The sequence below is a fragment of the Neltuma alba genome, unplaced genomic scaffold (genome assembly GCF_004799145.2).
Source record: "Neltuma alba isolate B1F8T4 unplaced genomic scaffold, ASM479914v2 tig00010150_pilon, whole genome shotgun sequence".
Lineage (NCBI taxonomy): Eukaryota > Viridiplantae > Streptophyta > Magnoliopsida > Fabales > Fabaceae > Neltuma > Neltuma alba.
Window position 1 is genome coordinate 335,832 of NW_021635097.1, and position 25,860 is coordinate 361,691.

General features: G+C 31.6%; 1 protein-coding gene across 3 annotated transcripts; it reads right to left on the reverse strand.

Moving 5' to 3' along the window:
- Nucleotides 1-2,946: 2,946 nt before the first annotated feature.
- Nucleotides 2,947-15,464, reverse strand: LOC114754564 (probable sucrose-phosphate synthase 4). 3 transcript variants are annotated; one of them, XM_028943347.1, is made up of 14 exons: nt 15,146-15,464; nt 12,327-12,416; nt 9,979-10,196; nt 9,259-9,322; nt 8,453-8,652; nt 7,522-8,002; nt 6,721-6,852; nt 6,128-6,259; nt 5,816-5,992; nt 5,495-5,548; nt 5,336-5,398; nt 4,145-4,996; nt 3,908-4,035; nt 2,947-3,261 (listed from the first exon to the last, which is right to left on the reverse strand). In XM_028943347.1, exons 1-14 carry the CDS (start codon nt 15,383-15,385, stop codon nt 2,985-2,987), a joined length of 3,108 nt encoding a protein of 1,035 aa, XP_028799180.1. In that variant the 5' UTR covers nt 15,386-15,464; the 3' UTR covers nt 2,947-2,984. The 3 variants fall into 3 exon arrangements, with proteins under 3 accessions (XP_028799180.1, XP_028799181.1, XP_028799182.1); XM_028943348.1 differs by lacking the exon at nt 5,816-5,992; XM_028943349.1 differs by lacking the exons at nt 5,816-5,992; nt 6,128-6,259.
- Between the last annotated feature and the right edge of the window lie 10,396 nt (nt 15,465-25,860).

The following is a 25,860-nucleotide window of genomic DNA, read 5'->3' on the forward strand; positions in this document are numbered from 1 at the left end:
GATGAGAAGCGAGACAAGAATAGATTTTCCGAGGACACAAGAACTTGAGAAGGCTTTGGGGTACTTAAGGTTTTCAAGGAATCAGAAATGTGTCCTTGGATGTAGGAATGATGTTTCAGAATTTATTCGTTGTTTAAGATGGAACAATATACATTCTGGTCTTGTGATGGCAGCAAGAGAGCGTCTGTGTAAGAATGTTCCGTGCACAAATACATGGAGACTCAAAATGGGAAGTTGGTGCTTTATAACTGGAGACGATGATGAGAATGATCCCAAAATGTGTGAGAATTGCAGATGGGATCATGAAGTGGAAGAATTTTGCAATATGATATAGATTTTTTATGTGGGTTGTTTTTTGGTACACGAGACAAACTTTTTGTTGGTTCTAATTTTGTAATGTTTTAATGATTATGCCCATTTGTAGCATGTTTATGGTAAACACTGATTTTTACTAAGTTGATCATTTTTCATCGTTGGCAAAAAAAAAAAACAAAAAAAGTTGATCATTTTTCCTTATTTAGGATAAGTTATGTATTGCAAGATTTAATTGATTTCAAATTTGAGGAAAAAACTAACTTAGTTAGCTAATAACTTAAAAGCAACAGTATTTATTGAAGAGATTATTAAAAATGGTAATCATTTATAAAGACTGAAAATCAAGATGTAAATATATTTATTGGAGAGAATATTAAAAATTGTAATTATTTATAAAGATTAAAAATCAATATATAAATATTAAATTGCGCAAGCCAAAAGCCTCTGCATTCTCTCTGGATAACTCAGGGGCAATTTATTTATGAGAAAAAATTGCTCTGCAGACCTCTGGTTCTTAATAATTTCACCTGATTGGCTAGTTGTATCCTTATTATTTATTATTTAAAATCCTATATTGCGTTTATATAAAAATTTATTTATAGATAACTGATTGATTGTTTCTTTATCATTTATTATACAATTATAATGCAAAAGATCTGTAATTTTTCAATATGAATAATTCATCTGAGGACACATTTTATTTACGCAGGTTAAAATATAGTTTGAAAGATCAAGATCAGTTGTTGCAATAATCTATATTCTAACAAATGCATGCTTTTCTGTAAATAATTGTTTTGTTTTAAATCAAATAATATATTATTCGTGTCATTATTAATTATTGGACACATACTGTTATCATCTTTTTATCGAAATCAATACTAGCTCTGGTTCTTAATACAAAAACTAGATAAAAATTTAATTTGATTATATATGTAATATCACAATACACTAGTCTTCTATATTTATTTATTTTGCCCCCAACCTCAAGTAATCTCCATGGTAATTGTGAAAATTGTTTCAATACATATGAATACATGATTAACAATGATAGTTTAGAAAAGATAATATCTATTTATTACAAATAATTAATTTAACTAATTTTTTTAATATTTGTAAATTAATTATCTAGTTTTTTATATTAATAAGAGGAGGTAGTACTAATATATCATTGGATGCATTCATGGCAAGCATTGAAAAGAAAGAAAGAAAGAAAGGAAAGTCATTTTATGCATTGGTTAATTATTAGCAATAATGTTCATCAACGTAAAGAAGATATCAAATCGGATCGTCGACAATCATACAAACTAAAGGCAGTTTAATATTGGGAAAATGATAATAAAATACCTTCTGAATTTCAAAATGACAAATAAGACATCTGAATAAACAAAATGACAAAAAAGGCATCGGGTACTAATCTGGAATTTTGATTTTAAATTTTACAAAACATATAGTGAGATTTACAGTTTTCATAGTAAGAGTTACTACTTTGTCAATAGGTTTTGCAACCTGTTTTGAAGGGCTGGGCAAGTTTTCTGTTAAAAAAAATATAACTCCACGCCGAATTTTACAAACACATAGTGGGATTTATAATTTTCAGAGTGAGATTTACTACTTAGTCAATGGGTTTTCCAACCTATTTTGAGGGGTTGGGCAACTTTTCTGTTAAAAACAATACCATTCCATGCTGAACTTTACAAAACACATAGTGGGATTTACAACTTTCATAGTGAGAATTACTACTTTGTCAATAGGTTTTACAACATGTTTTCAGGCCAAAAATCAAAATTCCAGATTGGTACCTAATGCCTTATTTGTCATTTTGAAATTCAGAAAGTATTTTATTGTCATTTTCCCTTTAATGTTTTTAAACTTATATTTTGGTATTATTGTACTTTTAAATTTTAAATATTCTCCTGGCTCGGAAGAGAATGGAGGTGGAAAAAATATGTGGTGTAAATGTTGATGCAATGCAAGTTAACTGTGCTAGTGTTTTAATGTTGATTTTTTTTCATAAATAGTTTCTATATTTTTCGATGACAGGAGAAAATTTTACGAAAATTTATTGTAAATTTAATTTTATAAATATCTTGAAAAAATATTTTTAAAAAACTCAGATACCTGTGATCAATAGATGCTTGTAACCTTTTTTATAACATTTCTTGAAGTGTTATACATGACTAAGTAACCAATAGATAAGTTTGAAGTTGGTAGTATTATTATATGCTATAAATATAAAATTTTAAATGCTACCACTCTACTTTTCTGTGGTAGTAGTAGTGTTAGGCTTATATAACTTATAGGCTTACGCAACTTAATTCCAATGACAATATATTTGTGTCTATAGTATGTTTGTGTATCTCATATAACCCACAATTAAATATGACACTTGCTATTGTGCTCACTTTAGTAGCTACCAGCTACTAATGGGAATATTATCCACTTTATATATTCACACGTATAGATCATATACACCTTCTGGTGCTATTTCTATAGATTCCAATATGTGAAAATGATAAATCATGTTAGAGATGTATGTCTTGTACATAACTGATGTACGGGATTTACATTCTCCTTTTGGGTAATATTTATTTTGTGGGCTTATAATCATCTATTTGTATTGTATAGTTCCAAGACAAGGCATATGAAAAATAAAAGTGAACAAATAGGAATCATGATGCTCCAGGATGCCCTAGAATTGCAGATATGTCACAGTCCATGTGGCCGTTCTCTGAATAGATAAGGTTGGGACTGTCTAGATTGAACATATCTTCTCTTTTGAAACTGTCTTCACTGTGAAGAAGCTTTTCGCTGCCTTCCTCTACAGATCCTCTTAAAACAAGAGTCTTGTGGATGCCAGCCATGAGTTCTTCATAATCTGTATCCCCTCTTTCTCCAACAAATATGATTGCTTTGGACAGATCAATTCCCCACTTAACTGATAAATACCTGCATATTGGACAAGACGTATGTCATTTTATCTTTGTTGCTCAAATCATTTCACAACTTGCAAGATTCAGATATCTGGGATCAATCATACAATGAGATGATGAAATTGATAGAGATGTTACATATAGAATATAAATGAGGTGATTCAAGTGGCAAAAGGCTAACGGAGTTATTTGTCATCAACAAATAACAATAAACGTAAAGCAAAGTTTTATTGCATTGTTATAAGACGACCACTAATATATGATAGTGAATGTAGAGCTTTAAAGGGACAAGAAGTTCATAAATTGGCGTGACATCTATTAAAGAGAAAATGGGAGAAAATCATTTGAAATGAATCAAACATATACAAAGAAGGCCATTGGAGATGTCAGTGAGGAGAGTGGACCAAACAGTATAGTGTCCTCTAAAAATGGTAGAGAAAGACCGGAGAGGATGTTAAATAGAGTTATTGAACAGGACCATTTGGCTAATAAAATATTCAATGACTTGGTTCTTAACAAAGCATAATAGCATCATGAGATCCAAGTTATCAATCCTTCCTAGTGGGATATGTTTCTTCTTCTTGTTGTATTCAGCTATCTTTTCTCATACTTGAAGTTTCGGTGCACAATAAAAGAAATAGGGAGGGCATGATGTTGCTAACCTCAAAGCTTGTTTTCTTGATGCAAATAATGGTATCACATTTAATCTGAATCCTGCATGTGTATAGACTAGGTTACAACGGAGGCCTCTCATTCGTAGCCTTTGACGAAGATCATATATGTTTCTAACCTGTGATTCATCATCAACACATGAGAATCATGGTTTTGAAATAATTTTTTTCCTAAAATATACGAACCATTGACGAACTAGTTTCTTCTTTAACACATAAATATCTTACCTTCATGCCTGGTTTCACACAGTAGGAATAACACCTAGAACTAAAACCACTGACATACTCTTCAATGTAGTCCTTATCTTCTTCACCTTCAATCCCAGCCAGCCTTGGTACCATTGATGTAATATTTTCACCGGGCCATCTATACTCAACATGGGCTTCATAATCTTCATCAACCATCAAATCTTTCCATGGATAATACATTTCACTCCCACTGTTACACACTAGAGCATCAAATTCTTCTATGTTTATATTGCAGCTGTTTAATGCTTCAATTGTCTCTTTCAAACTTGAACCTGTTAAGAGTACAACTCCAACTCTTCCTGATCCTATACCTGGTCCTGCAAATTTCATCACACTCTTGATAATTGCCTCAAAAGCTTTTGTCAAGCTTCCTTCTCTGTCATAACAATCTGCAGCAATCACAACAAGCCTTTGCCTTCTCATGGGATGAAAACTGGCACTGGAATTCCTAGTAGATGATGAGACCCTATGGCTAATGGCTTCAATGAGTTCTTTCGGTCTGGTTGCTGGATCTGTCTCTGTATTATTAAACTTGGAGTCTCCTTCAATGGAGAATCTCAGAGAAAGGTCCTCTACATCTCTTAGAGAATCACTTATTGGTTCTTCCGGAATTGGCATGATTTCCAAGCGAGAGGTAGAGAGGTGGTTCCTGCAATGTTCAATATGAGAGAGGTAGTTTTGGCAGTGCTCTGGCCATGAAAAACGATGGATGTTTCTTAGGCCATTTTTGCGGCACTCTAGCCAAAGATTTTTATCAGCAACAAGCTTTAGCAGTGCATCTGCCATGGCTTTCTGATTATGGGGATCAATCAGGAGTCCATTGTTAAGTACCTAGTATGGTATGAATGTATATAAGATAAATGGCTAGCCCAACAAAATAAGCATAAAATTTTAAAAAGAAAAAAGAAATGTGGCTAACTTAATGATGACTAACCACGTGGAATAGGAAATCCTACCCAAAAAATAGTTGTTAAGGTGGAAGAACCAGCCCACTTAAATACCCATTTAATGTGACTTTGAGTACACTTTATTAAGTGGTTAGTGATGAGGAAGTAATGCCGGGCATTGTAGAGAAGGCTCCTTGAATAGAGGAACTGGAATTTATTTGATACAATAAAATTTAATTTTGATAATAGGAGACAGTGTGTTTATGCATTATTTTTAGCCTACCTTTAGAATGTCCACCGGCCCTCCATTTTTTGTGGCGACAACAGGTAAACCATAAGCTGCTGCCTGTGTAATATGAGAAGGAAAGGAATTCCTGTAAGTTCTAATTTCCTCCTTGACTGAATCAAATTATATTTCCTTTGATTAAAAACCGAGGTTTACCTCAATGATTGTTAGGCCAAATGGTTCCACCAAGGCTGGGTTGATAAAAACTCCCTTCAGAAGACAATATGCACAGTACCGATGTTAGCAAATGTATCATAGACAACAAGTGTGGTGTATAAATAAAAAATCTCAAGACATATGGCATGCAGAAAACTAAGCTCTGAACCATTATTTCACATCATAAGTTAATTACGTTGTACTGTTATAACGATCTATATAAGTCATATAGGGATTTTTCACTTTGCTGCTTTCCTATGAGCAAGGCTAGTCCCTACATTTTTAGTATTCAAAAAGATGAAGACAAATATGTATAAGTACCTTAGTTTTTGCAGCAAGACGATATATGTCTGGTACTTGAGATTGTTTATGATGCTTGGGGTAAGCTACTTGACCATATAAATCGTACTTATCAATAAGCTTGAGCACCATGGAAAGAACAGTAGAACTGCTTTCAGACATCTCTTCAATGTCATCTCTATTTCCAAGTATGAGTGTCTGCCGTGATTCACAGTGAAACACTAAGTCATTGCTTTCTGACATGCTTACAATTTGTAACTAAGTCTTATTTTCAATTTAATCCCTCAATCATTATATATTGAAGGTTTTCCACGTCAGAAATGTAAAACATACCAGGTTGGCCAATTCCCTGAGGCGGTGGCATTCCCCAAAAGCCTTGAGCAGGGTCATGACATTTTTCTTGGGATCAGGTCGGGACAAGGCTAGTATAGTTGGCTTGTGAGGATTTGTGAAAAATCGCATTATCTGCATAGAATATAAAACTCATTTTCATATTTCTTTAAGTGTTGGAAATTTAGGGGAAAAAATGGGTACCTAAATTTTAAAATATATCAGAACAGTTTTTTGAAATTTTGACTGCAATAAGGGCATTAAATTTAGTTAAAATTTACTTGGAGAATTTGCCTGCTAGGTTCCACAATTTTCCCAGATCAGTTGTGGTTAATTTTGATGGGACTTAATGTTTTTACTTCAAAAGTTCCAAAAGGTGTTCTATTTACATTCAAAGTTCACATACCCATTGTGTAAACAGATCATATTACAAGCATAAAATAGTTTCCTAAGATATTAAGGAAAGACGTGGTGCTTCATATGTTAAAATTGTTATTTCATTGTTTTCAAATAAGCATTAAGGAAATAAACATGGGCTTCTGTTTTTGATGCCAAAAGAAGAAAGGAAATGGACATGGAAGGGAAGAATTGGCAACCTCAGACCATATAGGAGGTAGTTTCTTTTTGCTTTGAGCTCTGTTTGATCCAATCAATGACTTCAGATCTCCCTCACCTTCCATTGATTCATGTGTTGTAACATAACTGAAGTCCATGCCTGGTGGAATGACCTAATGATATAGTTTCAGCAGCAAATTTAACTGTTTAAGTGTTTAGCAGTGAAACTCTTGGAATCCCTTGTTCAATAGTTGAGAATATTGCCACACAAGTAAACACCAGCGAGTAATGTGATTTTGCATCTTTGCATAAAAGCATAAACTCTTATTTTCAAGTGCAATCAAGTATCTGACATTGGCAGCACTGGAACACTAACACAGACACACAAACATGTTCTACAAATACTAATGTTCATACTAGTTAACTGGGGGTTAAGGATATATACATTTGATTGATTTGCTCCTACCATTCTTTTAAATTTATATAGAAGTATTTCTGCAATTTCTCATATACGGAGTCTGTTCTAGTCAAATCATTGATTTGAAGATTGGTAGCCTCCACATACTTGGTGAGAATATACATAACCTCATATTCCCTTCAGTCCTAAATGTGGGAGCCAGATAACTAATTTGTAGAGAATAAGAAAATTAGTTAAATTAGTTATTTGTAAAAAAATATGTGTTAATTTCCCTAAAGTATTAATCATTTGTATTGGAAACTACTCTCTTGATGAAAAAACTCCCTTAATTTGTGCAATCAATAGACAGTGTGATAGTGTTGTTTGTATATGCTATGTGACAAGCAATTGAAGGCCAAAAAATATTGAGATTCATCATGCATACCACCATCCTAGGCATGTATCTTCCTAGGCAGCTTACTCCACGCCGTCTCCGAACCCTAAGTTTCCTCTCCAACTTGAGGTCAAACCCGTCATACAGTCCCCATTGCTCTTCAATCTCTTGCCTTGTACTGGTCACAACCATTTCTGCAGCGTCCAACGCCATCTCCTCAGCCTCAATCCTTCTCATTATCTTGTATGTCACATTTATGGCCTCCCTAGACAGCCTTCCTTGCTTCAGAAGCTGTTCAAACTTGTTACGTCCCAAGGAGTGCCCTGTTAGTACCATTGGTACATTCAGTGCACCAGACAAGTGAGCTGCTATCTCCCCAGCGTCGGCATAGTGACCATGGATAACATTAGGCCACATTGGTTTTCCTCCCTTCACTTGTTCACCTAAAGCCCTAGCCATGTTCACAATGTGATTCAAAGCTTCATCTACAAACTCAGGTAGGTATGGCCACAGTGACTCCTTTGGTATGTATCTGCATCACATGTCCCATCAAAATTTATGATCATCCGAATCTGAAATGTGGTTTAAAGTTTGTCTTTAGAATTTTAGACATTTGCATGTTTCCTTACAACAAATGTTGTTTGTACTATACTCAGATGAATGATGGGGATCTAAGTGGAATGAGGAACCATATCCCCAAAGCTAGTTATTGAGGAGGGAGAACCAACTTATTTTAAATACCCCATTGAGCATCTCTCAAGTCTTCATCAATAAATAACAAAGAATTTTACGTCTGGTAGATGAAGACTCCAAGTTAATGAAATTTATTTTGATTATTCCTGTGTTTTGAAATTCTTCCTGGAGGCCAAAGGACAAAAAATTTGAAGTGCATAAGAAAAACTATAGTGCAAGGCACTAAATTAAAGTTTCGTGTCTGAGTCATTTGGAGTACTTAGTAATATAAATGTCTTAAGGAACCTACTTGTCTTGTGGGCCACATGGAAGCCGGATGATATAAGCTCCGCAGCTGCCACTGCCATCAAGAGGACAAGACAACATCTCAATGGGCTCCCCATAGCTTGAGTCTACTTCTGGTGAAGCTATCTGTCTGGTTAGTAGATCAACTCTATATATTCCCTTTGTGTTTGCTAGTGCACGAGCTAGTTCCACCACATATTTCACCTGAATTTGAAACTCAAACTCAATTTATGGACAACAAGAATGCTTTTTTTTGGATCTGACTTGAGCTTATTAACTGGTCAGAGAGAAATTCTTGCAGAGATTTAATCTACTGATTCTCAGAACCTTAGTCTTTTTTAACATCATACATTATTCTCTTGCAAAACAGCCCCCTGCCTCTAATATCACATGGAGTGAAGTTGGAGATAGTACTGCTGAACAGTATCTAACGTTGGAAGCTTTTCTCTATAACTTATAATAGTGGAGTTCAACTAAAATTTATTTGAACTTGTCTCTCTGTGTCTCTTAGACTTTGTGCAATACCATGCCATTCTTTATCCTTATATAAATATAATATAAAAGCTTTAACAAATTGCGCTACTCATGAGTCATTATCAGTGCAGTTCATTTCTCAGACTCTCTGCAAAAAAATTGAACTAACCTTAGTTTATTTCTAAATGTTCAATAAATCATTATGTCAATTACTAGCTAGCTATCATTTGCAAACTAGAAAGTTAGCTGACATATTCACTTGGCTGATCTTTTTAGCTTAGCCCACCAATTTTAATAAACCAAAACTCATGAAATCTCTGTGAAGTTAACAAGTACCTGACCACCAGTATCAGAATCTCTCCCAAGTTCCATGTTCTCTCCTCTTACCAATCCGTGAACACTACAGTAGAAAAATCATATCACAATTATAGAATATGAAAAATTGACAATACATTAGTTATTCTACAAAATACTCCTCTAGTCTTGTGTATAATAAGAACTAGATAGCAAATTTGTAGAGATGAAAAAGATTGGCTAAGTTAGTTATTTGCAGAAAATATGTGTTGGTTTTCTTAAAATACTTATTTAATTATTTATATTGGAACTAGTCCCTCATCTGAAAAGGAAAAAATTCGGAAAAAGTCCCCCACTAAAAACTTTATTGGTAGCAAGGACCTAAATCAGAATGTCGATTTCTATCGTTACAAAATTTGCGAAGTATTGGTACTTTCTATGTATAAAAATTCACCAAGTTCTTCTCACGGATAAAATTTTCAATGGGGGGCTTTTTCTCAATTTTTCTTAAGAAAATCCTCTTAGTATCTGCAATTGGTAAGATGGTTTTGGGGGGAGATTATAAACCTTGAACACAAAGTAAATTGACATCTTATATTTAGAATCAAAATAAATCACCTAATTGGCTTATGCATTTAATACCGGAGGGAATATCAAATTTATTTTACTTTTAATTTCTCTTGGAGAGCTAGGACTAATATTCCCACATATCACACTTTAGCTATATATATGTTTTTGGTGATGATGGAGTGAACATGATACCTGATTAAGACAATATAAAGGTTCCTAAGCTCATTCTCATCCGACCAAAGTTGCATTTCCGAACTGATCCTGGGAATGTCCTTCTTAGATTCCGAAGCATTTACATCTTTCTCTTTTTCACCTTCTGAAAGTTCTGACAGATCATCTGCAGCATCATTCCGGCCTTGTTCTCTCTCAAATCGCCGTTCTGCAAGCTTTTGTGCATCATCCCATGCAATCTGCAGAAAACAATGGTTACAGCAATTATTGTTGAAGCTTCTCTTCCAAGCAAACCCTTTAATTTTATGAATGTTTTAGGAATGATCAATATTCTCAATACTATTACTAAGTATACCACAATTACTGCACTGAAACTCATATCAGACATTAGGAAAACTAATCGTTTGGTCCTTATAGCTTTCAAATCGGTTGCAACTTAATATTACTTGGTACCTATAGTTTTGACTCAGTTGAAATTATATCCCTAAACTTAAACTGAGTACAACTTAGTTCCTGTAATTTTAACTATTTAAAATATTAGTCCCTACTTTTTAGAAAAGGCTAAGATGTAAATTTGTTTCAAAAATTTTCATTGAAGAGCACTAAGTGCCCAGAAGTGTTTTTTTTTTTTTGTGTAAATTTGTTCTGAAAGTTTAAAATCAGGCAATGTTACCCTTATTGTTAAAATGTAAGTCCCTATAATTTTAACTATTTAAAATATTGGTCCCTACCTTTTAGAAAGGGCTAAGATGAAAATTTGTCTTGAAAGTTTTCACTTAGGAGCACTGAGTATCCAGAAGATTTTTTTTGGGTGTAAATTTGTCCTCAAAGTTTAAAATCATGGCAATGTCACCTCTTACTGTTAAAAATATTAACAGTTAACGTCAATGTTCAAAGACTATAAGTCCCCCTACTGTTACCTAAACAAGCTTTAGAATGCCTATCTCTTTTGAGTGAAAACTTATGGTACTAATTTGCACCTTAACCCTTTCAAAAAATAAAATTATAAGAACTAAATCATGTTTTAAATGGCTAAACTATAGGCACTAAGTTCACGTTCAAGGACTAAGTTTTTCCAAGTCAAAATTACATGAATTGAATGGCACCAATTTAAAGTTTAAGAATTGAATTACGAACAAAACTATAGTAACCAAATGATTAAGTTTTCCTATTTAAAAATAAAAGAACAATTAGCTACTTAAATTGAATTGTAATGTAAATGGCTTATGAACTTGCATAGATGCTTATTACTTAAGAACTGTGAGCCTTTAAGTGTGTAATCAGCTTATAAACACAGGCATTATAGAAACTACTTCTCCAGTTCTTAATATAGGACCTAATTGTAAAGTTGATTTTAGTCACAAATATAAGACTTATTTCTTATATCTATCAATTTTTTCTAAATCACTCCTATTAATACTCCCTCAACTATAGTCAAGTATGAGAGGGAGAGAGGATATGATAAAGATGATTAAGATATTCTAGGAAAAACATATCATATTTATTACAATCAACTAACTTACTTAATTTTCTTAATCTAATCAAATTAGTTAAATAGATCTTATATTAAGGATCGGAGAAGTACTTCTTTTTTGAAAATCACCTCTAAGCTTTTATTTTGATCTTATGTGATGCAAATCCAACATTGTGAAGCAGTGCTGCAAAGTTTTGTTTAAAATTATATCAATTCAACAATTACTGTCAAAATCACATCTAGAGAATTGACTTGTGACTTGTCTAAAGTCAGCCAAATTGCCTTGAAATGATTAGCAACCAGCCAATAACCATCAATTTAGTTATTTTAAATAAACTATGATTTGGGTGTCATACTTTACAAGGAATCTAAAATAAGCTAAAGCCGTACTTTTTATAACTTATAAATAGTACAGCTTCTCATGGATTTTTTATATGATATATATATTATATCATTTTAGCAAAAAAAAAATGTCCCGAAATTTTTTTTCCCCCTGATGTTGTCTCGGAAATTTCAAAACGCAGTGATATTGGTCTACCCCATAAAAAAAGAAATAACGTTTATAGCTAAAAAATTAAAGTTGATGGTTAAAACGATAAGAAACAATATTACTCTATTCTAATACTTTTAGAGTAATATTGAACCCAAGAAAAATTTCCCGACAATATTGCTTTTAAGTGAAATAAATTTGCACCTTAGCCTAAAAACAAATTTACACTAATGAAGGTTGGGTTTAACGGAATAGATTAAACTCTCATAACAGAATGAATCAATGTTCAGAACCATACCAAGAGAGTTACTCACATTTAAAGTTTAATGGTGTCTCAAATAAGATTACCTCTTGTAATAATAAGAACACATGCCCTTAAAAAATTGTGGGGAGAGAGAGAGATGCCTGTTTCTTTTTGCGAGTGAGGTGCCAAATCGGCCAGCACATATTCTCCATCCGACTGCTGCGATCTCTGCTATTCCTTGTCGCTACCACCTGCTTATTGACTGCCCATTATTTACTCTTCACTACTGTAAGTTTTTTATATGTATAAATTTTATAGTCAAGTACAGTTTCGTCAGACTTGTACATATGCACAGACACAAACACACACATTTACATAAATTAAAGTCATATTAAAAATTATAAGAAAATCAAACACTCAAGAATGTTAAAGGCTAAAGTAGAATGCGAGTTGAACTTAAATGACAAAATAAAATTCACAAGGACCTCATAGATTTTTAAAATATACGGATTAAATTAAAATTTGAGAAAATTTACATGAATTGGAAAAAGGTTTGCATTTTTCAGTGATTAACATGTTTTCATAAAAACTTGTTTTAAAATTTACATGAAGTGGAAAAAGGTTAGCATTTTTCAGCAATTAAAATGTTTTCATAAAATCTTGTTTTAAATATTATTTGATTTCTATTTTATTCACAAAAATTTCCTCCAATAACACCTTGCACATTTTTCAAGGATATGCTTTACTATATTGTCATAATATATTGGATTACAATATATCTAGCATTTCAGAATATTTTTTCGAGTGTATCCAACACCATAAAATATTTTGTGGTGTCTGCAATATCCTGAATTTTCTTTTTTTAGTGTGTTTAACACTTTAAAATATTTTCGTATACATCTAGTACTGTAAAGTATTTTTTTTAATTACATCCAGCACCAAGAAAAAAATTACTTTAGGGTGCTAGATGCACCTGAAAAATACTTCTAGATCTTGGATGTATTATAAAATGTCCAACACTCAAACAAATACTCCGAGGTGCGATATGCATCTTAACTCTAATATATTTTATGTTTTTTTTTTCTTATACATTAAGTCCATCTTGAATATATTTTTTTTTCCTTCCAAATTAAATAGTCATTGAAAACTTCTTTCTCACATCCATCAAGTACATAACTTATGTCATTTTCAAATTTCGAGTGAAAGAAACTTTGCAAAAATTGAACTCAAGGTTTCTATTCAACTCGAAAGATATTGCAAGTTGGACTACTTATATGCACAATCTCTCTCTGTGTATAGGTGTATATTGTGTAGGTGTATTCGACTTCCGATACTAGGTATAAGAACTAAATAACTAAATTATAAAAATTAAAATATTAACTATATTAGTTTTTCATAATAAATATGTGTTGGTTTTTCAAAACATCTAATTTAATTATTTTTATTGGAAACTACTCTTACTGATCAACTCTTTTTGGTATATACAATTAACAAGATTATTTTGGAAACAAGTATAAATTTGCAAGGACAAACCCTCAATTACTAGCTTTTACATTTAGCATAGGTAGGAGAGCATATTATTTCATGTGGTCCCAATTATATGAGGTGCCAGAATTATTATGAGAAATTAACTTGAACACCCACAACTTGCGTTTAGAATTTCCCCACATCTATGGAACAAAATAAAAGTCTCATCATCACCTCAGACCCAAAAAAGTGAAAAACTATCCTTCTTTTTTCTCTCTTTTCTTTATTCTTTTCACAAGTGTGTGTATCTATTAGTTTTAAGTGCAATTAATTAATACCTTTGAACCAAATATATAAAAATTTAAAAGATAAAAAACATATTTTTCATTGTCTAATTTTATATAAGGCTTTAATTTTGATTTTCTTAATTTGATGAAGTATTTTTTTTTATTTATTTAACCTTAACATTATATTATTAGTCTCAAATTGTAATTTTTATATCACTCCTCGTTATTTTAAAAAATAAAATAAACTTAATACGTTAATATTTGTAAATATTTTGTTGACATTTAAAATTTTGATGTTGGCATCTTTTTCAAAGAAGTTAGCGGTGTTAGAATTAAAAAGATTAAAAAACACTTTATAAAATTAAGAGACTAAAATCAAATCTCCTGCAAAGTTAAAAAATAAAAATACACTTGTATCAAGATTAAATCATTATTAAACTGATAAAACTGTAAACCGATGATAATTTATTTCATCACTACGCTTCCGAACAAAAAGTGAAAGAATTCACTTTTGCTATTTCTTTGTATCTTAGTCTATTCCTTCACTCCACCAAAGATTCTCAAGTGCTCTAAACCCAAAATTAAAAAAAAAAGTTTAAAATACTTTTCTCTCTAAAATATTAGTATGTCAAGGTTAAATTGTATAGATATTTCTTAATTCTCATTGTTTATGAAATTATTTAAACCTCTCCTCTACTTTTAAAGCGCAAATAAACAAGTTAGATATACAATAAAAAATTACCATTTACTATTACCTACTCTTAAAGAATATATATATATATATTCGGGTCAAAAAAGAGAATATATATTAGTTTTGAAGATAATAAAGAGGTCTACATCATTTAAATTAAAAAAATTTTAAAAACCCATGCTATTTGCTCTAACTTTTTCGGATATGACACGTACACACACACGCATATATATAAACACACACATAAAAGAAGAAAAGAGTCGGCAAAAAAACAAGAAGAAGAAGAAAAGAGTGTTTAATTTGAATAAAAATTTATGTGTATATATATATTACTCAAGAAAAAAACACTAAGAGGAGGAACGCAGAAGAATATATCTTTTCCACCCTTAACTAATCAAGCAATAGTTAAAGTGAGTTTCCAGACTCAATAATGACCCAAAATTCGTATAATTAAAATGATCCTAGTAAATTTATAGAGAAATTAACAGAGAGATAGATAAAGAGAAGAAAGAAACTGAAATGAAGAAACACAAACCTTAACCCAAGTTCTGTAAATATCAGATTCATCAAAGCTATCGATAACCTGTTCAACAAAATACTTTGTAGGACTGAAGAACTTGTAATTATTCTTATTTTCTCCTTCCAAATTTCTTTCTTCTTCTTCTTCTTCAAACCTTGTGATTCTGTGCTTTCCATCGTTATTCCTCTTCCTGGTGCTGCTTCCTGCATCCAATATTGCCTCCAGATATCCATGCAACCACTCGTTCACTGCCATGATCTTTCTGTTTGGAGGGCGAGAGAGAAACTTATAACTTCACTTCAACTTTCTTGCATCTGTTTGAACCCTCTCTCAGAGAGGAAGAATGGTTTCAAGTGTTGTTTTCTGAAGCCAGCCAACCAGCGGCTTATTATAAATGTCCTTTTATATTATTTTGCCAGAAAAGAAATTATGTGAAATTTCGTTAATTTTAATTTTATTACACTACTTTTATAATTCTAGAAACTACACGTGCAAACCTTCTTTTAAAACATGAATAAATCATATAGACCTTTTTTTCTTTCTTTCATGTAAAGTGTGAATTTTGCATATTTGATTACAGGATTTTAATTTGATTCGTTAATTTTTTTTAAAAAAAAATAGCTTTTCAATCCTTTAACCCTTTTATCATTAGTGTAACATTCTGATTTCTAGACCTAGAAGTACCAAAAATAGCCTGAATTAGATAGGCTGCTAAACTGCAATATAACCAAAGCTAGAGACTCCAGAAAAGTTTCAAGGGTCCAGAAAGAGAAAAGAGGTTAGATATAGGCCAAAGATTAAGTTAGAAGCCTCAAAAAGATGGTTGTATGAGGTTAAGTTTAAATAGGGATTAAACTGTAAATTCAAAAAATTACGATTATCAGGGGTAAAAATGGAAAGCATACAAAAATTCCAAGAAAATGGGAAATAATACTCCAAGACTCTTTTATGAAGAGACATGATGAAAATACCCCTGAGAGAGCTTAAATGGAATTTATGAGGTTATGACCAGTAAAAGGTGCATGACTTGATGTAATTATTTAAAATACTCCCTCCATTTCTTATTATAAGAGACAAATAACCAAATTACGTTGATAAAAAAACAGTTAAAATTAGTTGAGGACAATTAATGTGTAAAAAGTATAATGTTTTTTCCAACAATGCCCCCATTAATAAGGAGAAAGAGTATGAGAGAGAATAATTAAATTATTAAAAAAAAGAGAAGTGGGAGGGAGAGAGAGTATGAGTTGTAGACAAAATAAATAGAGATAAAATAGGAAATCAATACAAAAAAAATAGAGACAACTTTTAAGTGTCTCTTATATATAGAAACATGCCATAAGCATCAAATGTCTCTTATAATAAGGAATGGAAGGAGTAGCAAGAGATCTCAAAAATATACACAAAAATGAGGTTAAATGGTTAAAAGATTGTACTAATTTATAAATTAGCCCCGCAACTAAAAGACTAGTAGAATGGTTTTAATAAATTAAAAAGCTAATTATGCTGTTAAAAAGGTATTTTAGTAAATGATTTTTATGCAAGGCTTAAAGGAAGCGTTATGGCCTGAGAAAATTTATAGATATTCTCTAGAATTAAAGAGGATTTATGGAGTATACGGAAGAATTTTTTGAGCTCTAGAAAACCAAAAAAAACTCCAAAAAATGAGAGCCAAGTAAATCAAAAAAATATCCAAGGATAAGACAAAAGTCATGATGGCTCATTAATGCATCCTATAAGGCAATCATGACACATGTGAAGGCATTAATTAGGAGAGAAGAGGTAGTTGAATAAGACACAAGTGATGTGACAAATATATCAGTGCTCTAGGAGACTAGAACTAAGAAAATGAATCGATAAAGTGCACTGATAAAGTGTAAAGGTACACTTACTTTTCACTTGGCCTAGATTACGCCACTTGTCAAGCTCCCTATGAAGAGGATTTTGGCTTTAAATATCAATTTCATTTGGAATTATTTTAAGGATAAAAAATAGTTCAAGAAGCCTTCACAAGTTGACACCTCACCCTTGTAATTTGAATGAACTTGAGAGGTATTTTGGTTCATGCAGACAAAGTTTTGGCTATAAATAGAATCCTTCCCCTCTTGTAAGACTTGATTTTTAGCCAAATCTAGGGAAAAGTCTTGCCATTTGGATTCTTGAAGAACAACCAAGAGAAAACTACCTCTTTTGATCAACCAAGCTTAGATATAAGGTTAGTAGGTTGTTTTATTATGTTCTTTGCCTTGTTTTCTCAGTTTGTATGGTGGAAAAAATCTATCCTTTCCTCTTTTATGTTGTTGGCTGAAATGTGTAAGGTTAGGAGGTGGAGATTTTGATGTTAAACATAGTTAGAACACATTAATTCAATGTTGATTCAAGTGGTTTTGAGTTGTTGTTTAAAAGATTTTATGATTTAATGACTAAGGGTACTTTTGGGCCAAAGCTGTTTGGAAGGGAAGGAATTGGATTTTCATTAATCTAAACTTATTTTTGGATTCCTTAGAGAAAATTATGTAGGATTGGCCTAAAAGAACAATTTTTACAAAGCTAAAACATTAATCCAAAAATTAAGAGAAAGAGGTTAAGTTCAAGAGAGCTAGTCTTGAACTTTATATAATCTAGTGGTCCTAATAGATTGTATGATTATCATGGTTATGTTTAGGACCTTGGAACATCTAAGAAGATGTTTGATAATGTTGACCGAAAGCCCTTGTGGTTGGAAGTTAAGGAAGTCAAAGGAAAAGCAAGAAGAAAGCTTGAGGTGCAAGGTAATAAACTTACCATTTATGTGCTTGATGTGGTATGTTTATATGTTGGTTTGTTTTGTAGATATTTGTATGATGTTGTGACATAATGATTGTTATTGGAAATGCTATTTTTAATATGTTTCCATGGCCATGCATTTTTATACCAAGCATAAAGTATAATGGCATGTCACTAGTTAACTTAAGTTTATGGAAAACTACATACCATATACTAGCATCCATCTTGTGCATGTATGTGGTAATGTTTGCTCTTGAGATTCTCTCAAATCTCACCTCTCCCTAACCAACCATTTAGGTTAATCAACGATAGGCAATAATGGCATGAGAAGCAAGGAGAAAAAAGTAGAGAATTATTCTTGTTAATGAATGAGACTGTTGATGAATGTATAATTTTCCTATTTTGTAAATTATGTTATGGATGCCAATGATGTCATGTTTAATTATAATATTTATGGCATGAATGTAACTGTATGAGAAAGAATGGGAAAGAGTAAGCCCAAGTTATATATGCCAAAGAAATAAAAAGAATTAAAGTAAAGAGTAGCTAAGGGATAAAACATAAGTCCTGGGATAATAAGTTTGTAGCTCCAGTTTGACCTATCAAATGAATGAGTTAAGCCATGATATTTGGCAGAATTATAGTACACATCCCAAGCTTTAAAATGGTAGGTAGATCACCTCAATTGAATGTGTACACAAGGAGATACGAATTTCTAAAATTGAGACACAGAATTTGAAAGTTCCAAATTTTACCAAATAAACAGTAATATTTATTGAATAAATTGTACTAATTGGCCAAAGATAAGTCTAGTTTGATATTTTTTTCTTAAATATCATTGAATGAAATTTCCGTAAAATTTTAGAACACCTCAATACGATTTTTATGGAATTAGTTATGAATTTTTGAAGTTGAGCCTATAATCAAGAATTTGAACAGTGAATAGTAACCCAAGTAATTATGTTGAAATTTTAAATCTACAGGCTTGTATCATTATCCGCTTGAACCATAACGCTTACTAATGCATATTTTGAGAGGTTAAAGGAAGGACGTTTTAGTTAGTTTCAAATAATAATGTTTTATAATAAGTATTGCTACGATGAAAATAAAACTTAATATATCAATATTGTAGAATGTTTTGTCAACATATAAAATTTTAATATAAGTTTTTTTTTCCGCAGAATTAAATTTAAATGACTGAAAAGTCATTTTATAAAATCAGGGATCAAAATCAAATAAGAAAAATTGATGAAAGTTTCCTATTTGTAAATTTTATGTTCAGACAAACTTGATGCATTTTTATGCACAGAAAATATCAGCACTCTAGATTATATCCTTTTTCCCCCATAAAATTCTTAAATAAAGTCTTTTTATTAATTTTCCTAGTTATTTGAGTTTATTAGAAATAGAAATAGGTTAGGCTAGGTTAGACTTCAACTAAATCGGTTTGGGTCTATACTGTAACAGACATCTAACACTCGAGACTACATAAAGGCCTTTTTTATGCCTAAGCTTGAGCATTCAAAAAGCTTTTTGAAAGCCTATTTAAAAAGTCAATGCCTCCAAATTCATATATAATTGTAGCGGCTTCACTCTATAAAAAGGAGGACATAAGTTTGAATCTCACAAAGCGCACTTGTTGGGAGGACTATTTTTTAACTACTCCTGTAAAACCCTATATCCCAAAACATTATAAACTCGACATAAAATTACTACTATGGTAGAAAAGGAAAGCTGTTACAACAAACTACTATAGTAGAAAGAAATTTGCATAATTTTTAGAAATTAACATTTAAACTCGGTTCAAACTCAAACTCCGTTGCATGCAACTAAAAATCATTCATGAACATCCATTGGGCCTCCGAGCCTCCAGCCTAGGTAACAAAAGATATCAACATCAGCTAATCCAAAAGGTTTCTAACAAAATAAATCAAAGTTTCATAAGACACTAGAAATAGCCTCTGGCCAACCAAAATAAGGAGATAACATTCCCTCTAGTTTACAATAAGGCCGGGCAATCAAAATATTTCAAAAGGGGCTCTAAATGTGGCAATATACAACTAGCCATACATATACAAGGGCTAGAGGCCTAAAGCTAACCAAGCTCAAGCCTCTGCGTCTCTTCCCGAAAGCACATGCCTAGAACCTTCACCTGAAAACATTGTAAACCATGGGGTGAGACAAACGTCCCAGTAACTAACCTTTCCAATTCAAGGTACTACTAAATAGGTGCTCGTGAGGTATCAAGTGGGGCAGTTCACAAGTAATATGATAAATGATAGCCACAACAAGTCATGCAAGTGCAATGGTGCAACCCCATCAACCATATCCCTCACTTTGGGGGATTTTCAAGAGCCGAACCCGGCCTATCCCTCACTATGGGGGACGTAAGGAGCCAAAAAGGGCCTATCCCTCACTATGGGGGATGTAAAGAGCCAACCATCATACATTAATGGAAGCCTTACCACGTGGTAGTAACAATCAAAACTCTCACCAATTTCCAATTCATGCATCATGCTCAAACTGTAATCAAAGAGTAAATAATCATTTCACAATTAACTTCTTTCAGTGGCCTATCTTTCACAAGTTCCAAATTCATTCAATATCAATTGAAACCCCACAAGACGGTTTTCCTTTTTAATATACAACATACACTCTGAACACAGTTGTTACTCGGAGCACAAAACATAAATCCACTCACAATACCACAAAAGCATATACAAAGGATTGGAAAGTAATTACCTCTCGCCTGAGCAAGGAATAACAAACCAACAATACAGCCCCGTGCACCAACAAGACTCACAACAGGTCTACACAAGCACACAACCATCATGTATTAGCTTTCAACTAATAATGTGGCCAAACAACACTTAGGGACACAAAATTCCTAACTCTAACCACAACTCTACCCAACTAAAAAGGGTATAACCATCAAGGCAACACTCTAAGGTCATAAAAATCCATTAAAACCTCAATTCCTTTCCAAACATCAATTAAAACTCATAACCTCAAGGACCCGCTAGGAATTCAACACCCAAACATCCCATTTGAACAATTGAAGTCTTAACAACATTCTAAACCGATTAAACATCCAATTTAACCCTCCTTAACATAACCCAAATCACAAAACTCAAAATCAACCTTCACATGATCATCCTTAATCACAAACCTCCCATTTCCATAAACCCTAATTTCAAAAACTCAAAGTTCTTCAAATCCAAAAAAACTACACCGATTAAATACTTAGACTAACCCAAAGCAATCAATTAAACTCAAAACAATCGGTCAAAAACCTCAATTCCATAACAACCTACAAAACTCTAGGGTTTCACCATAAATCCTCAGAAATTCCAAGAAAGAAAGTAGATTAGAGGTTAAAATCACTTACTTGAGGTAATGGATCTTTAGAAATACCCCCTCTAGGCCAAAAATTCAAAACCCTAGCAGAGCCTCTCTCTCTTCCTTTAGATTTTCTAATTTTCGCACATCTGACCCCTCCAGCGATTATATAGATTCGACCCCTTTTGCCACGGCGACCCCATAACTTCGCCGCAGCGAACTAATCTCGAAAGGGATTACTAGCTTGAAAACCTGACTTCGCCGCGGTGAAAGCTTCCCGAGAGGAAACTCTCGCTAGCCCAGAAAACCTTCGCCGCGGCATCCCTCTAATTTCGCCGCAACCAAACCTTCCCAAAAAGACATTTCCCCCTGGAACTCCTAGTTCGCCGCGGCGAACAAACCCTGAGAGGGATTGTTCACCTATTCCTTCAACCTACCTCAATCCCAAGCCAAACACCAAGATCAAGGTTAAATCACTAATCTATCCTCAAAACCAACCAAAAAGAGGCTATTAAAACCCGATAAAACTTAGGACGTTACAGCTCCAAGCTCGAAAAAGATTAGTCCCAAGTTCAATGTGACTTGGGGATGCCCTTGTTTCACCTAATATATATATATATATATATATATATATATATATAAGCCTTTATATCTATGTAGAGGCCTATGTCTTGAAAGTGTAGAATCCATTCTCGCTTGCAATATAAGAGATTAGTGAGGAAAAGAAAAGAATGCATAATGACAATAATTATAGGAGCATGTAGAAATCAGAAAAATCAATCATCTATTCACTAAAATAAACTTACAATACTTGTTATGCTTTAGTAAATAATACAAATAAGGGGACAAGGAGTGAGTTGGCATTGCAGTCTTGAGTAATTAAAAAAAAAAAAAAGATGTAGAAGTGCACGACTGGTGAATGAAACTATGAAAGAGTTGATCTTATTTAAGAATGTTGTGATATACATGAAACCAATAAGCCAAAATTAGAAATTTTATATATAATTTATAAAATTGATTTAGAAAAAAGGAAAATAACATAAAAAGAAGTTGAAAATTACAATATTCCAATTTAGCCACCTAAGAGGTCAAAATTCCAATGGAGAAAGTGATGTCTGATTTGATATTTTGCAAATATAGTTAATAAAAAAAATGCTCTTGTATCAAAAAGTTTATTAACAAGTTGTGAACTGATAATAACCAATATTGAATAATAAATGACAAAAAATATACTGGCAATGACAAGTAATTGATTAATAAGTTGTGTATTGACAATGACAAGTGTTGAATAAGCAATGACAAGAAATATATTGGTAATGATAAATCTGGTAGCTTTTTTTCAAAAAATCAGATACAAGGGCATTTTAATCATTTGATTATATTTGCAAAATACCAAATCAGGCACATCTTCCTCTTTTGGGATTTTGAACTCTTAGTCACCTGAATTAGAATATTGCAATTTTAACTTCTTTTATGTCTTTTTTCCTTTAAAAAAAAGTGCTGATGAGAAAAAGTAGCAAGTGGATTTTATTCTCTCGCTTCTATTTTTCCCAAAAAAAAAAATGTATGAACGTTTATAAAGTTTCATTATATTTTGTTATACTACTTTTTCTCCAGCATATATTTTTGGACTTCTAAGTAGTACCCATTCCTTCATTTAAAACATCAATAAATTATACAGACCTTCTTTTCTTATGTTTAGCCAACCTTTATTTTCTTTTAACGAGATGTCTTTGAACATGTTAAAAATATAAGAAAATTTTGCATAATGTTTGACAAAATTTAAGTACTTTTAATAAAATTTAACACAAATATCAAGTTTCACTACAAAAAAAAAAACAGTCTATTAGTGACGGAATATTTTCCGTTACTAATTTCTGACGGAATTTCGACGGAAATTCCGTCAGTAATTTTTTCGACGGATTTGGGACGGATTTCCAACGAACTTTAGCAACGGAAAATATTCCATCGCTAATTCCGTCGCTAATTTCTACTCCTATTTTGTGATAGATTTTCTGACAGAATTTGTTTCCGTCGCAAAATTTTGTCACAAAATTCTACATTATGATTATAAAATTTAAAAAATTTATATAATATAATAGTGTAATTATTTAGACATGTATTTTAACAATTTATATATCTATACATATTTATAATATAATAGTTTAATTATTTATACATATTTTCTGTTGGGAAATAGAAGAAAATTGATATCCTTATTAGACACTTTTTTGAAATTGATTATATTTTTTTGAGCTTGTGAACTTAAATTAAAAAGCTGAATATAATTCGTAATATGATTTTATTTTCTTGTTACAATATGATTAATTTTTTTGTCAGATTGCTGCTCTTTCTTTCAACATTAGTGTAAAATAAGTGTCTTTAGATATGATAATATATGTGAAAAGTTTCTTTAGATATGATGAGATATGTGGAAAACGTAAAGACATGTTGAACTTTTACCTAATTGATAATTTATTTAACAACATATTGAAATATTATTTATTGACTTATTTTCATTGAATGAATAATAAGGGCGCCATAAACTATAGAGTTAAGTTGGAAACCTAATAACGAGGTCAATTTAGCTCAATTTGCATATACTTGATCTGTTCAAAAAAAGAAAGTTCAAAAGAAGTTTTGGCCAGGTTAGTTTAGATCCAAAAGCGAGTATGTTGGATTAGCTTCATTATTTGACTGAAGTACTCAACTGATGGCCCATGTTATTAAATATAATCTATAGTGTGTGTATCCTAATTCTCGTTTGCGACTTGGAGTAATAGTAAATGCTCATTTGATAATGAAATTATATATAAGAATATCTAAGATAAATAAGGGGATGGTAAAGTATAAAAAGAGAATCAATATCTTGAATTTCTAAAACAATAATTATAAATATTTTGAATTTCTTTTTAGTCATCCTGAAATTGAGAAATGATAATTAGAAAAGAAAATTAGAGATTATAGAGTAGATCTAAGACTATAATAAGAAAAATCTTATTAGATCTAAAAATATTTGATTAGAATATTATAAAAAGCTTGACAACTTTACTTAAAAAAAAATTTCATCCTGGTAACATATAAGTTAGAGATTCTACCCCTATCATTATAATCCTGTGGATTAAATTTAATTTGTAAATTTCATATTTAAATATATCTATATTTTATTGTCAAAGATTTCAAATATATTTGTATTAAATTTGATAAAAATATTTCGAATAAGCTGCGGTTTAAATCTTTATTATTGAAGTGTCTTATATTTATGTTTTTTATTTTAACATTATTATATTCTTTTTAATGCTTATTTCTTGATGTATCTTATATTTATACCACTATATATATGTATGATATTAGTTTAACATTATTGGACAGTATTTCTATATTATTATTACTATTTAGGTTTTGAGGTATGTATTAATTTTCTCTAATTACATGTTTAGATGGCAAAAATTGCTAGTAAAAAAAGGAGTGAAAGTTGAGAGGGAAGGTACTGAAAGATAGAGTGTGTGAGAGAGAGATGTGATATAATTAAAAGTGAGATAATATATGTGAGAGAGAGGTATTATAATTAAAAGGAATAATTTTAATAATTAATTTATCATTTTAATGCTAAGTATATGTTCTATAATAACAATTTTATTTTATAATTTTTTACTGAAGAAACATTTAATCAGATTTTAGTACTGGGAAAACGGGGCCGGGCCGGCCCGTTTAAGCCCGAGTTCCAAAAATAAGTAATTTTTTCAAGCCTGGCCCGTGAGATGACAGGCTCGGGCTAGCCCGCGGGCTTTTGGCCTTTTTAACTAAAATGAATTTTTTTTTATTTTTTTGTATATTTTATCAAAATAATAAAAATGAAACAATAAAATTACTAATAAAAGGTATAAATATAAATAAAATTGAGTTACAAATATAAACATTATCATGTCTAAACATATATTATAGTGTAATAAAGTCTATTGAATAAACAAACTAAATAGAGGACAGATATAAATAACTAAATAAGCATTAAGTTCAGTAGATAATTACAATGCGGATGATCTAGTTTGATTATAAATAATTAACAAAAAAGTTTAACTAACAAACATAGTATACATGAAGAATAATCATTTGTCATATCGACAAAAAAGAAAAGAGTCCATCTTCCTTAGTTCTAAATTTGTTTCTACTATAAAAATGATATAGATCTTTATTTTAGTTTAAAAGATTTTTTGATCAATTATATTTCAAGTATAAAAAATATGGGAGAATGACAAATAAAGACTATAAAAATTACACATATAGTATTTTAATAGGTTTTGACAACTTATTTAACACTATATTTTTGTGAATATACCTAGTTTTAAATTTTGCAATTTTCATATTTTTTTGGTTATTTTTCGCACAACTATAGTGATTCTTTTTTTCTTTTTGTGAATGCTATCTATGTGAGCTGCCAAGATAAGTAAAACTAAGAGTATTATATGTTTAAAATGTTAGGGTTTTCTTTTTTAAGTTAAGAAAAAAAGATAGAAATTTAAAAAAAATTGGCGGGCCTAAACGGGCCGGCCCGCGGCCCTACAGGGCCGGCCCGTTTATTTTTCGGCCCTACAGGGCTAGCCCTTTTAAGCCCGACTTCCCTTTCA